The sequence below is a fragment of the Cricetulus griseus genome (genome assembly GCF_003668045.3).
Source record: "Cricetulus griseus strain 17A/GY chromosome 1 unlocalized genomic scaffold, alternate assembly CriGri-PICRH-1.0 chr1_0, whole genome shotgun sequence".
In the NCBI taxonomy this organism is placed as follows: Eukaryota; Metazoa; Chordata; class Mammalia; order Rodentia; family Cricetidae; genus Cricetulus; species Cricetulus griseus.
The window spans coordinates 171950057-171965934 of record NW_023276806.1 but is presented as its reverse complement, the minus strand read 5'-3'; the positions used below and the strand labels follow the sequence as shown (position 1 = coordinate 171965934).

General features: G+C 35.9%; 1 protein-coding gene across 1 annotated transcript in view; it reads right to left on the bottom strand.

Annotated features, from left to right (window-relative positions):
• Positions 1-15878, bottom strand: part of Orc5 (origin recognition complex subunit 5) — a 50143-nt gene that overhangs the window by 12768 nt on the left and 21497 nt on the right. Inside the window, exons 7-12 of the mRNA NM_001271426.1 lie at positions 15797-15845; positions 15612-15702; positions 13376-13428; positions 10607-10719; positions 9245-9292; positions 4805-4915 (exon numbers count right to left, since the gene is read on the bottom strand). Coding sequence (NP_001258355.1) covers positions 4805-4915; positions 9245-9292; positions 10607-10719; positions 13376-13428; positions 15612-15702; positions 15797-15845 — 465 coding nt within the window. The remainder of the gene's footprint in view (positions 1-4804; positions 4916-9244; positions 9293-10606; positions 10720-13375; positions 13429-15611; positions 15703-15796; positions 15846-15878) is intronic.

The following is a 15878-nucleotide window of genomic DNA, read 5'->3' as shown; positions in this document are numbered from 1 at the left end:
ATAAAATATTGCCTATAAGACATAAGGCATCAATGTAGTCTACAAAAGTAGAGAGCACAATTTATGCAATGTTTTTTATCCCTTAGGCAGTATTTCACATGTCACCCTTAAGTGATAGTTCTATTTTTTTCTAGGATGTGTAAAAACACCTAGAGTTGGACTGCCATATTCACAAAGGCAAAATAGTTATGCTGAAGAAATTTAAAACTAAAATAGGAAGAAATACAGTTCTTTTACAAATGAGGATCAGAAAGACAGCCTTTATCCTGAGCTAGTAGCATAATAGTAACGGACTGCATTAGCATTCCTCGTGACAAGAAGGGTGCAGCTAGTGACAATCATTGATCAAATTTACCATTTCTAATCATAAAGCATCCCCAAACTATTGTTGTTATTTACTTTTATTTGTTTGAATCTCCTGAGGTCGGCACCTACTGCAGTAGTGGAAGAGTGGGACAGTAACACACCCACACCGGGGAAGCAGGAGATCTCAGCATCGCATTTGCTGCATCAATGGAGGCTGAGCATCAGGGTAGTGCTCTTAGCTGCCAGGGAAGAGCCAGCCCCTTTCAAACTGCATCCCTGCTGACCTAGTCATCAGCAAAGGGGACGTTAAGTAAGCCTTCCATTACCCTGTATGGAGCGGAATGCCACACAAATCTGTTGTGGCTCAGGAGAGTGGACAAGTGATATAGTAAGATTAGGAAATGTTAGCATTTACATAAAATACTTCAACAGCACCAAGCACTTCAGTGAGGTGTTACTAAAACATGGAATGCTGGTACAAGCCAGGTAAAGCAGAGAAATAACAAAGAAAGCTTTACAGTAGTACTAACAGAACTATTTTTTAAAAGACAAACTCCAGGCATGTCATAAGGAAAACTGAACAGACTTTCACCTCCCAGAAGACATCTGAGGGCTGAGTTATCACATCAGGGCTTACTGAAGTAAGAGGAAAAGCCTCCAGCACACAGGGCTTAGGTGCTTGCCCTTTGACACTGCTCTGTTCTCAGAACACACTATCTTCACCAGACACAGAAAAGGCTGTGGGAGCCACACACACATTTATTTCCTCTTTTATTTTCTTCATCCAACACAGTGCCTGAAGTGTACCTGACACAAGTTATCTATTAGAAGACATTTTAAACAAAGAAAAATTCAATTACAAGCAGGGAAAAGTATTGACTTTGAAATTTAATTCAATTAAAACAAACTTCATAAGATTCAGGACTGAAAAAAATATTAACTCCTTTAAACAATGGAAAATGAAGCAAATGCAATGCATGTCTGTCTGTATTTGATGGAAACTGTCAAGACTCTGGCTTTAGAAAACTAACACGTTAGCTCCTCTAATCAACTGAGGAGTCTTCCTTGCAGTTCCGGTGAGCAAGCACTGGAGCCTTTGCTTCATACACTCTGGTAATGAAAAGGAAGACACCATTTTGCTTCCTGACCTCCTATTTAGCAAATAAAGCAAGTCAGATGAGCAGAAATCTTAAGGTTATTTAAATACAATTAACTGAACATTTGAGAGAAAAGATTAAATGTTTAATAAAAAAGCAAATAAATGCAAATATAACCTAAAAATGTAAACTAAACACAGAGAAAGTAGAAAAATCTACTTTAAGAAATAAAATTTATATGGTAACTCATGCTCTAAAATATTTTCATTAATGTTCACACAAGTAAAATAAATTACAGGGAACTCTAAATATTTTTATTAAATTCTATACAGCTTAATATGAAAGTACCCAGAAACTGCACATAACTGAAAATATAACTGTCAGCATGGTGCATAAAACTGTTTTATCACAATTATATCTGTTTCCTTACCTTTCAACCATTTCTTGCTATTAATTCGCAGCAAATCTTTATAACAGTAAAATAACTGTCATGTTAAATAATTACATGGAAGAATCATAATTGTTTTAAATTTATTTTTCAAAAATTTTGTAAGCATGTGCAATTCAATGTCTACTTATTAATTTTTTTTCCTTTTCAAAATTACTTTACAACTTTGTACCAGTAATTTTAGAATTAAACAAGGAATGTCACCCTTTGTGGAAAAGATAAAGCATAATGCGGATTTAACATGCTACTGGAAAAAAGATAGCTATATTCAAAAGTCCCATGCCATCAAATAGCTCTGCCCATTTGCTGCGTGACTGTGGTACGGCACACCCACCCAATCGTGCACCAAAGCAAAGGAGAGGGTGATAAACTCCAGGAAAGTCCCTGTCGGCAGCAGCAGCCACCATGGGGACGCTGCACTTACCATAATGAGAACTCCACCATACTCATGATCATGGTTAAAATAAAATTAGGTATGACTAATATCTAAAAGTCCAAAACATTTCAAATCAACGTTCAGTAAAGCTGAGCACTCACACATCTGAGGATGTTCAATGTGCTGCTACTACCGCCTACTCATGTAGACACAAAAGCATGTGTGAGTGAACTCAGAGCACCCATGACAATGATCAGTGTTACTTACCATCATGAATTAGTTTCAGACCTCAGAACCCTGAATCTTCAGTAAGATGTGATTTTTACAGTTTCGATATAGAAGAGATTTAAATGAAATAAAATAAATTTGTCTTTGTGATAACTTTAAATATACACCATAAATGATCAATTTTTAGATACAGTGTTAAATCAAACTACAAAACAGCATCTTACTAAGAAATAAATCTTTAACATAATAAACAGAAAAGTAATATATGATCAACTCATATAGAAAAGCAACCTAATTCCTTACAATTCATACTTACTTTTCATGAAAAGGTATTAACATGCATGTATACGCACAGCGCATATTAATTTATTTCAAGTCATTCTATTTTCACTCAGACAGACCCAATGTGGAAGATTTTAAAATCACTTTCTAAGTATGAGAGACAATACTTAAAGCTGGTTTCTGTGGCAACTAAGCGCTACAATGCAACAGCACTGCCACCTAGTGGTGACATCAAGTAAGAACTTTAGTGCAAATGTTACGGCTGATGTGTGCTTACATTACTTGTGTCTACATAAATTTTTAATTGTGCTTCTGGTGGGCAAGTGTACAGTTGATAGAAGAGTAATAGGAGAAAGAAGAACTGAACAGAGCATTGAGAGTCACTGCTGACCAAAAGCAAGGGGAATGTGAGGCAACCTCCTTTGGGATGTGATTCCCACCTACCAAATTTTATTCTTGAATATAGCACATGGGGTTTCTTTTCTTGGATAATCTATTGACCAGGCAAAAGCAAAGGTCAAGTCCATATGTCTAGGTGTATCTGTCCCCATGCTTTCTCCCATCCTTTATATCCTAGTAATTGGAATGACCAAGTCCCTAACAGGACTTTATAGACAAACACAGGCATATTCATTTATATGCTTTACATATTTGAAACACTACAAATAGCAAGAGCTAATGAGAAGAGATAACAAAAAAGTCAATGGTTTTCACTTCTAAAAATGAAAAGAATTTTGTTTCTTGACAGATAAAGACACACTTTGGGTCAAGCTGTTTCTAACTACATTAGTACCAGGAATACACACACAAAGATTGGTGTGTATGCTTAGCAGAGTCAGAACCCCAGAACAATTAGGAAATCTCTCCTAACACAGATTAAAACTAAATTAAAATTTAAAAATTATTAGCACCTGATTATTATCTATAGAACATAACTGATTAGAATACCTTTCTTCAACGGCACCCTCAATGCAGATACTAATTTTCTATAAATGCTGATTATATAACAATGATAGAGATCCAATGCAAGAGTGTTGAGACTGCTATCTATTCTTGGTACTTTAAGTCTTATTTTAATGAATTAAAAACTATCATCCTAAGTGACAAAGAGAGACATCCATTCTGAGATCAAATTTATATTGAAGCAATTATGATGTAAATTTAATTATACATTTCCAACCATAAAACAAACTGCTCACTGCATATCTGTGATCTGAGACACCAGCTACATCATTTTGCCTTTTCTAGTCATGATACATGCTAACTCTTTGTGAATCATTTAAGAAATCTGATATGATTATACTTATAGAATTGTCTTTAAATGTCAATGGGAGTGGAAAAATACACCCTAACTATTTAAAAACAAAACCCCCAAACCAAAATCCTCATCTTCTACCTCTGGACTTAGGTTGCCACCTAGTAAAATTCTAAAAATCTAGTTATTCTAGAAGACAGAACAAAAAGAGCACGTCAACCTGAAAAGTATATTTATGAGAAATAAAGATAATATAGATCACTTTCGTCATCAAGACAAAGACACTTGTTTAATCAGCACTGATTTCTAAAATTCCTTTACAAAAAAAAAAAAAAAAACAACAACAACAAAAAAACAACCCTGAAACATTAAATTGCTTTTGTCATTAGTTATATTTATAAATACTGTTGTTACCCACAAACAGTCTGTGTTTGGAATTCCTACTACAGCTGCCCCTCAGCATCCTCAAGAGGCTTGGCTAAAGGACCCCATAGATGCCAAAGCAGAAGGGTGCACAACTCCCATGTATAAAACAGTATATACCTACATACAAGGAACCTCATCTTCAGTATACTTGACATTTATTTCTCTATTGCTTATAAAACGTAATTTAATGTTAATGCAACAGAAACAGATATTACACTACTTTTGCATTGAATAATAACAAGAAAAGGCCTGCACATGCTCATTCACAAGTCATTGTTTCCTTTTTCTGACTATGAATTCCAAGCTGAGTCATATAAGGGACTTACTAAGAACAATATGCACTGTCCAGTTGCAGTATTAACATTTACTGAGCAAACAAGGCCTACCTGGGAAAAGATATTTGCTGTTGGAGCCACTCTGCTGTCCACAATACTATACAATATGGCTAATAATCTGTCCAGTGGGAATGGTTTTGGCCCAAGGAGGTGATTGCTTGTCTATAAAGAAAAGAGAACATGAAACTTTTTCTTACACCATAACACATGCTTTCTACACTATAAATTCCCAGTAGTAATATATTTACAGTTTTTCTCAAACATACTAACAAATTTAACCTAAAGTCCTTAAAACATTGCCCATTATCATGATTTATCTTTTGCCATGTTTATTAGCATCCATGAACTACACAGAGTTGGTCTCATTATGACATTTTAATACACACATAATGCATGTTGACCATTTTCATACCTACCCACTACAATGTGGTGTTACCTTCCCACGCCTGCAGATCCTCTTCTTCCTACCCAGCCTTCCTTGACATCTGTAACTGTGTTAACCAGTGAGCTTCACTGTTACTACTTGCAGGAGCATAGGTAAGGGGTGGGTTACTGAGAACAGGCACCTTACCAGTGGTCTACACCACTGAAGAAATGTCTGTCCTTCCTCCAGCAAATATCAATTTCCTATAAATCCCCAGCTAGGGGAGTCAAGATCCCCTGCCAACTCCATGCTGAAGGGCTCTATTTTGTGCAGATAATGCCATACCTTAAAATTTCTCTGTACCAATCAACATGAGAGAACTTAGACATTTGCACTGCTATCCTGCTGCTGGCTCTGCCAAATGATTTTTCAAGATAATGTATAACCAAAACTAAGACTTTTATTTTAATTTAATTTTATGTGGTGTGTGTGTGTGTGTGTGTGTGTGTGTGTGTGTGTGTGTGTGTGTGTGTGTGTACCTGAATGTATGCATGTGCACCAAAGATAGTCATCCAGTTGTCTGTAGAGGGTCATGAGGCTTTGAATTCCCTGAAATTGGAGTTACAGACAGTTGTAGGCACCATCTGGGTTCTGAGAACTGATCTCAATCAGTTTGCAAGAGCACCAAGTGGTCTTAACTGCTGAGCTACCTCTCCAGGCTCCCAAACCAGTCTCTTAATTTCTGGACTAGAGAATACTGCTCAATTCCCACAATTCCTCTTCAGATCAATTCCTCTAAAATATATCTGTTCAACATTTAGTTGAACACAGTTTCAAAAAGGTAATTAAAAATACCATCTTAATTTAGTAAAGTAATAAAACTGTATAATTAGTGAATAAGCTGCCAACCTGAAATAATTTAAAATTTATAATACTTGAAAAACTGTAAAAGTTAATATTCATATGGTATAATCACATGTCATTAGGAAATCATAATACTTGAAATTCCATTCTATTAACAGATAATTTTAAAAACAGGTTAATAATCTAAGGACTTCCTATCAACAGTGGAAAGTAAATTGGGAAAGTCCATGCATGAGAGTAAATTTAATATTTAAAAGAAGAATGACTGTAAGCAATAAACCAAAACCTGATCAAAGTATAAAATGCAGTATTCACTTCAGCTATTTAGAGTAAAAGAGAAGTTAGAAATTATTTTCCTGTTCTTAAATCTGTGTGCTTTTTCTACCAAATACTTCAAACATTTAGGAAAGTACAGAAGTTTAATACAATAAATACCAATGTAGACACTACCTAATTTTATCAAATCCAGATGTCATGCAATATATGCAGAGAAACAAAAAGTTAGACCACGTTACTAAAAAGTTGAACCCACTGAAGTCTTATCTTATTGTCCCTTTCTGTCCCTGGAAAGAATTCCAATCTAAAATGTGATGTTCTTATACTTACGCTGGTTTTCACAGTACCAGTGCTTATGCATCTACTAGACGTATACAGCACGATATGACTATAAATTCCACATAAATTATATAATTTTGGATGCAGCTTTTTACCACATTGCTTTTCTCTTTAACATGTTTTCTGATTTGCTTATGAAAGCCATCACTACTACAAATGCGCTGTAAATGGCGATCTTGTACACTTTTCCTTGTACACACAGGGGAACAAAGACACTGCTGGGAGTTTGTAAATAGCGGTTTTTGTTTTGCTTTGTTCTTCTTGGAAGACTTATCCATGTTGACAAATGGACAGAGCTCTGGAGTACGAGTAGAAGTGATGCAAGAACTTCCAAGAAGAACTTTTCACACCACTGGGTCTGTCCCTCCTTGCTCCCCTTGCTGTTGACCTCAGAGGCCACTGTGCTTCACTTGACTTCACAATTGGATATAAGAAGCCATTCAACTCATAGTCACTTACATTATGAGCAAAATTCTGCTGTGCAAAAAACACTCCAGAGTTTTGGGATTTGTAATTTTGTTCTGCTTTTTTTTTTTTTTTCTGCAGTGCAGCCTAGCCTTAGCATTAACAAATATACAAATTGCATTCATATTTAATTTGATTAGATATTGTAACCTACAGTGTAGGCAGGCTCTGTTTTATACTGATTTGTCGTATCATCTGCACTTACAATCATCAGTTCTTGTCAGTGTTGTCAATCCAAGAGTGTAAATGTCTCACTGTTGTTCTAATTTGCAGCTTACTGGTGCAGTCAGGAACTATACCATGTTTGTTAGTATTCAAGCTTCTCTTTGTATCATTTACTCTTTCTGTCATTTTGTAACAGGTCTGTAAAAATAGTCACACACTCTAATCACTGCCTCTGAGTTCAAGAAAGTAAGGAGCACAATTGAAGACTGCTTTGCTGTAGGCCTAGAATTGGATCCTGGTTCAAACTATAAAACGGTGGGGAAATAACTGAATTTTTTCATAACCAAAGAGAAGATGGAGTTGAAAAAATTTCCCCTGTAATAAAGTATACAGAGACCAAAGGAAATGAATTTGAACAACTTTTGAAAGGGACAATAATGTCTAATGTATCTACTCAATGTCTCAAGAAGACACATAAAAGGAAAAGTGGCAACATATGAAAAGTTAATGTTCAGAGGCAAAACTAATCCAAAATAAAAAGAAACTTAGTCCTAGATACAGTACAGCACAACTCTAACAATAACATAGGAAGCAAACTGCTGAGCAATAGAGAATATAAGTATCAAAAATGAGAGTAAACATTTTTACAGCAGCAACAATGAAAGGCAAAGGATAGTAAAATAGTTTTGCTTCTTAAAGTCCTGAAAACACACCCATAATTGAGAAGTGCATACTAATCTGCTTTTAAGACTGAGTGAAAAACAACTCAGAGCATTAACAGGATAGACTTCAGTTCAAAGTTCTCCACTGCTAGCTTAGAGTCAGCAGCAGACTGGGTATGCCATACATGGAGCTGGAGCTGTCTACCTCCTAAATGATCTAGGCACTGATTTTTACCCTAAACTCACTAGCCAACTGTGAAAAGTACTCAGTGAGTATAACTGAGCTTTTCTAGATTCTTCAGACAAATCAGCATGGTTTTGAACTGTGGTATGAACACCCTGCCATCTGCTTAATGACCTGAATATCCATCTAGTCTGAGAAATCTCATAAATACTCCACTTGTGATCCCTTTCTTCACACTGGACACAGGGTCTCACTCTGCAGCCCTAACTGGCCTGAACTCTCTTTGTAGACCAGGCTGGCCTTGAATACACAGGAATCTGCCTGCCTCGGCTTCCTGAATTTGAGTGCTGGAACTAAAGACATAAAAAGGCAAACAAAACATAAATAAATTCACTTAAAAATCATTCTTTGCTGAAATCTTGCCATTTATTAGAGACAAGCTAATCTGTATACTAATGAGATATCCTTGTTTACCTAAATAACTAAATCTTTGTTTTGTTTTACTGAGACAGGGTTTCTCTGTGTAGCTTTAGAGCCTGTGCTGGCCTTGGACTCCCAAGGATTAAAGGCGTGTGCCACCACTGCCCTGTGTAACTGAATCTTTTGATGCAAGATGTAGAGCAGCTTCAGTTTCCTACAAAGTTGATCTATATTTTGATTTTATACACACAAGTGATGAGAACATCCCTTTGCAAACACATTTCAGATAAAATGAAATTGTCTGAAATTCTGTCCTAAACCCAATCTAAACTTCATTTAACTCAAACAAGCATGTCAAACAGTAATTCTGAAAAAATCAAGTGTTCTAAAATGAAACAATCCAAAAATAAACTAAGTTTGATACTTATATGTTGAGAAATGATGGTAGAAAAATATTAAAGATTTTTATTTCCTATAATTAAACTATTGTATTTTTTAAGAGCAGGAAACTTTATATGTGTAGTAAAAACACTGCAATTCACAACAACAATTGTCTCAAATCTTAGTGTAACGTGCTTCACATAGTGTGAGAAGGTATTTTGTTAAGTATACCATTACATTAAGTGGTAACATTATCAACAGAAAAAGTGTTCATGTGCAAATATAATTACACATTCATCCATTTCCTTAATTATCCTAAATTCATAAGTTTCTCTAAACTCAAAAGTTAAGGGAATTTAAAACATAAATACCTTCTCATGTTTCTTTAGAAAGTTGGTTTTCTTGATTTTCCCATGATGCTGAAATCAAGGAAAATAATATTTTAATTAAGAAGCCTCAACTAGAAAAGGCAATTTGTTGAAAAGATAACATACACAATGCTAATTATATATATTTGTGTGTGTATATATATGACTTTCAGCAATTTCATTTTATTATGTTATTACTTGTTATTTTACTTATTATGATATACTTTAGGATGGACTTAGACTAGACTGGATACAGGATTATTTTTGCACATAAAAGTTATAAAATACAATAGACATTAGTGATAATTCTTAAAAGAATTTGTTACATTGATTTTAATACTACATATTCACTGCTATAAAAACAGAATTCCAAAGATAAACAAATGTGTATTCATCACTTAAAGAAGGATGTGAATTCATATATATTCATATACTATACACTGACTGAGAACATTAGAACACTCAAGACTCAGTAGTTGGGATAGGGGTTGTCCTTGCTCCCCAAGACTACTAACGGAAGACAAAAACAAAACCAAAACAACAAAACCTAAATATTTTCCATCCAGAGAATAAAGCAGGGTTACTGAGGGCTGGAGTTCAGACCTACCCCCACCAACTTAAACAAATGTCAGATGGGTGTGACAGCCTGCTTGTAATTCCAGCCTTGGGAAGAGACAGGGAGGCCCAGAGTAAGCCAGCTAAGCAAACTAACCAGACTGGTGAGCTCAGGGCTTGGAGAGACCTGAGATGATTTCCAACATCAAACTCCACACACGTGTACACACATATGCATACTTACCTTGCCCACACATGTGCACACAGACATGAAAATACTCACACACACATGAAAATGGAAAATAAAAAGAATGTTCTGAGGAAATGGGAAGGTTAGGTTTCGAGTAAGAGCTTACACTTGAGTACCTGTCTTCTGTAAAGTACCTACTTTTTCCCAAAGTTCAGACTGGGCGTGTAGATCATTCACAAACAGTCTTAACCATACTTAGCAATCTCAGTAACATGATACTTACAGTAATCTGTAACGTGCAGAAGTTTACAGAGAAACTTCAGAGTAGTCTTTCCTTGGTATGCACAGAAGATTGAGGACCACTCAGACAATTCCAAACCAATACCATTACCAAAATACTCGTTTCTCATTGTATAATTCTAATTGTATAATATACTCTGCTCTTGAATCATCTGTAGATTACCTAATTTAAATGCTCTAAAAATAGTTAATATATTATTTATAAAATAATGACCAGGAAAATGTCTTTACATGCAATATTTTTGAAGTTCCTATGTTTGAACCTGCAAGACCAACTGAACTCCTGGGATTTTCATTAAAAAGAAGTATGTTACTATTACCTTAAGGAAGAACCTCCTGTCAGTTCTTGCTGGGTTATAAGAGGCGAGGTATGCAGCAATAAGAATAAACTTAGAGTAATATGGAAGTTCCACGTGGGTGTATGCTGAGAGACCTATGTAATGAAACATCCATGACAATACTTATCAGGCTACCAGTAGGTGTTAAGTACACTTCCCAGCTTACCTTTGGCCTGCCATAGTTTGCTCTGCTACTACGGCTGACACTGGTGCCGCAACGCTGACCATTACCAATGGCATACTTTGCTCTATGTCATCAGCTCTTCCCAATTTGAAGTGTAAACCCTTATTTATTCCCTTTAACATTATTTTCTCCATTAAACATTCCCCGAAGGCATTATATGACCACAAAGAGGAAACTTTACCTCTACTATAATTCTTTTATCTCTTTCACATATATTTCCCATGAAATACTATATCATATGTTAAAAGCTACTTAGATAAGCCGGGCGTTGGTGGTGCACGCCTTTAATCCCAGCACTCGGGAGGCAGAGGCAGGTGGATCTCTGTGAGTTTGAGACCAGCCTGGTCTACAAGAGCTAGTTCCAGGACAGCTTCCAAAGCCACAAAGAAACATTGTCTCGAAAACCAAAAAGAAAAAAAAAAAAAAGAAAGAAAAAAAAAGAAAAAAGCTACTTAGATAAAAATAAAACCCCTACTGACAAACACTTTACACTGAAGAAGCCGTTTCTAGTATACAAGTTTTCTATACCTACAATTGATGCACATAAGAAAGCATGAAACACAAGTTTTAAAGGTCAAATTTATTTATTGGGTCATGAAATGACCTGTTGAAGATTCTAGTGACCACGGCAAGGCTCATTTGGCATATCTAGGTCACCAAACCCTCCTCATTCACTGCATAGCAAAAACTGTCTTCAAGACAGTTCTTGGGATATTACTTCCATTACAATAAGAAGTCTTGGTCCCTGTTGGACTATGTAGGTGGACAGAAATGTGACCTGGGTAGCAGGCAATTTTGATGCTGAAGGTGTTAGCATCTCAGTCAGTGGCTGTCTGCATGGGGCTCTTCAGGGAAACCGTGAATGTCAAGGCTCAAGTTCAGTGTCTTTGTTTGACAACACTTCACAGGTGCTCCTGTCACTGCAGAGTAAACTGTATCCTATTCTAGAAATCTGTGCCCTGTCCCCTCGTCTCTTCACTCACTGGCTTTAATGTGTGTTGCATGGTAATCACCCATATTGAGTAGACCAGCTTTGTCTTGCAAGTTTCATAGAACATCATGATGCTGAGGGTTACCTTGGTGACAATGCCATTTGAGCTATCTAGTGCATGCTAGGTTGTCAGAGTATTGAAACCTGATCAGAATCTGAAAGTTTCAGACTTCCCTGATTGGATACATTTTAGATTCTACTTCTTTAGGAAATCTCTGAGAATTTCTCTATCTTCATCCCATCTCAGTCCCTATTTCTTTAACATCTCAAAATTACAACCTGTGGTCTCATTTCTGTTATGTCCTGATAAATATGCAGTATCAAGAGTGTGTGAGACTATCTGTTTTCACAGGAACTTACATTCCAAATAACACACTTGTACTCCTCATTTCTAAAGCTGACTTCCAGGAGAGAACTAGCCTTAACACATAGAGCACTAGAAATGGATTTCTTGGAGAAAACCAACCATCACCAAACTGTAGTCAGTGTTACCCTCTCATTATCTCTAAGTCAAAAAATAGCTCTTTATGAAGTAGAGATTTAGAAATATCCATCTTTCTCCCAAATGACAAGTGAAAGAGGAGGGGACTGGTGAGTGAGTGAGGGAATCAGAATGAACAGTAGGGGTGTGCCTATGAGTAAGATATGATGATATATACCTATCAGTAAATCACCATAATTAAACTCATTATTTTGTAAAACTAATAAAACTTAAGTTTTTGTAAAAGTACATTTATTATAAAACTAATAAAAAAGACAAATAGAGATTTAAAAAAAAAAGAAAGCATGAAACACACTGTGGGAAACCTTAACATGAGTATTACTTAAAATCTGTGTAGCAATTTAAAGCTAGCTAGTCCTCGCATTTTTTAAATGAATACACAGCCCAGTTTGAAGCCACATGGGAAGTAGTACAGATAAATTAGAGCAGTAGTACAGATAAATTAGAGCAGTTTTTTCTAACTTTTACACTACTAGAAATCACTTTCTAACTCTAGTCTTTATCTTTGTCTCCTACAGTACAGTACTAGAAATTGCTTGTAAGTTAGCTGAAGCACTCAGAAACCAAGAGGCAAAACCACCTCAATACCACTGCATCAGACCCTTTCCTAAATAGAAATCTTAAAATTTTAAAATAACATTTTTAAAAGTAAAATTTGTTCAATGTGATAAAAATACAAAATACCTTCTTTAAAGAAAACAAAAGCACTTTGAAAATACAACCACTGAAGAGTACCTCTATACTGAGTTAATATAAAGTTGGATTTTATTTCATAAAACTCATGAAATATTACATATGCTAAGTAAAAGTTGTTTTATATAATTGGATTATTTAGGTGAAAACACTAAAGGAAGTATTAATTGATTTTTCACATGGTAGAATCCAATCATGACAGAATCTAAGAAAACACAAAATTGGTATTCAGCTGAAGAAAAATCACTAATGAAAATATCCAGAATCAAAAGTAAACTCTTTTCAAACTCCATTTGCTAACTGAAGACTCTTTATCACTAACCACTATTTTATAATAGTTTAAACAGTTCCCCTGGTAATTCTCAGTATTGTATTTGATACCTTTTAGCTGTCCTGGGTCTGTGTCATCTTTCTGTAACTTTTCCCACTGGGAACTAAAATAAAACAAAAAAGGAAAAATAGATTGAAAATATAAGAAATCAATATCCTTTAGTAAAAAGAGCCCCACAGAACATATTCTCATCTAAGTCAGAAAATAGAAAAATAAAATTTACATACGCGTGTACATGTTTTTACCTGTACAAAATCATTTGAAATATATTAACAATGTAACAAAATGCTCAGGTGTTAATTTTTTAGTTATCTTTTTCACTCTGATTACAATAAGCTCCCAGCAGTTCTAATCACTGTATGGAATACAACTGCACATCAATTCTAGTCTGTAATCAACTGAAGTATGTATGATCAGAACACTGAGACCTTCAAGAACACAGTTGGCCGGCGTTGGTAGCGCACGCCTTTAATCCCAGCACTCAGGAGGCAGAGGCAGGCGGATCTCTGTGAATTCGAGGCCAGCCTGGTCTCCAGAGCAAGTGCCAGGATAGGCTCCAAAGCTACATAGAGAAACCCTGTCTCAAAAAGCCAAAAAACAAAACAAAACAAAAAAAACCCAAAAAACCCAAAAAAAATAAAACAACAACAAAAAACAGCCAAATATGAATCCATATTTATCAAAATCCCTATTTTTCAAAAGAGAGAGGGAAGAAAAATCAGAAACTCTACAGGTGGTTAGGCCCAGGCTAGAAGGATGAAGAAAGGTGTTTGAGTACACTGTTGGGTAACAGCTTCAGCTTTTGATGTATTTGTCTCTTGTTTCTTCAGGGCAAGACGTTCTTCCCCACGCCACTTCTCTTGCTTCTTTTTTCAGGGTGGGGTGCTCACTAGGTAGTGGCCTGGAATTTACTTTATAGACCAGGCTGTCCTCAAATTCACAGAAATCTGTCTGCCTCTGCCACCTTAGTGCTGAGATTCAAAGCATGGACCACCATGCGGGTCCTCTCGCTACTGTTCTGAAGTTCTATCTCCAGCTTATCCAGCAAGCAATGTATACTGGCATACTGTTTGACATCATTTAGAGACAAAGTTAAACTCAGTGTTTACCATAGTCTTTTGGCTAGAATTTCCATATTATCACAGTCATGCCAAGACTGTCACTAGCAGATTGCTCAGAGATGCCTTATGAATAGTGTTCTCCATTTAATTCTGCTTAACCTGTTTTCTACAGCTTTGATACATGATTGACAGGTTGAAAAGATAAATATTTGGCTTCACTTCTCTTTGACTTTCTTGAAAATGCTCATCAATTTGCAGGTTTTATTGACTTGCTTTTGTAAGTGATTTTTTGCTTGGAATACTAGAGGTGCTTTCCTTTTTTTTCCGTTTAAACAGTTTACAAGTCTCAATAGCAGACTTAATAATGCTTCTTTCAAAGCTGCTATAAAGTAATTAAGCTGCCTTTTGTGGGGAAAAAGGCCTTAGCAGATGTGGCTGAGTCAGATCCTGAGACAGAAAATTTCTCTTACTCCAGTAGTCCCAGTGAAATCAATAAACCCCTTCCAGCAGGAGATGAGGTCAGGTAGAAGAGATAGTGCTTGGCTGCAGACTTAGAGCCACAATCTGATGAATACAGCAACTACCAGAAGCTGCAGGAATGTATCCTCTAAGAAAACACATTGTTTTAATCTCTGTGTCTGTGGTGATCTATTAGAATGCAGCATTCTACAGTAGGGTCAGTCCCATGTCATAAGGCTTGGCAGCATGAACTTTTACTCACTGAGCCTTTTGTCCAGCCACTATAAGGTTTTTTTTTTTACTCAAGGAATAGATCAAAATAAAAATATAAGTGGGAAAAAAAAAAAAAAAAAGAATGCAGCATTCTAGCTGAGTCTCGGAAAGGACCCTCTGATAACCGGGACAGTGGACACTTCCAGTGCATGAAAGCAGGTCGTCTTCATTTACCATGTTTTCTTCACTCTAGTGCTGAACCTCATACAACCCACATTTCCTGTCTCCATGAGGTCCAATTATAGCTGCGGCTGAATCTTCTCTTTCTACATACTTAATTCGGGGAAGGAAAGGAGAACGTGTATCCTTTAGTTTCACTGAACAACAGCTGTGATATGAAATTAAATAGTTTACAAATTTGAAATATTCTAGAGCTTAGATTTGGATTAGGGAGCTTAATCAGCAAATTCTATACAAACATTCAAAACCACAAACCTGATGTCTGTAACCCACTTCGGATAAATGCTATCTAACATGCTAGAAACATAATTACCTTGATATCTCCCTGAGATAAACGGTCTGCATTGCTTTCTTCAGGTGAGGCTCAATATTTCTCCACAGTTTTCGAGTATCGCGTTCACCTGCTACTCCAGGAAAAGAATTTCAATAATTAAATCGTGTATAACATAATTAATCTAATAACAATATAATGAAATATTAATAATTATAGTTAGTTACCTTCTCCTTTAACTACAGGTTCACAATATTTGGGAAAATTAAGCACTGCCTATAAATTTAAAACGAGAAGACAAAAAAGCAG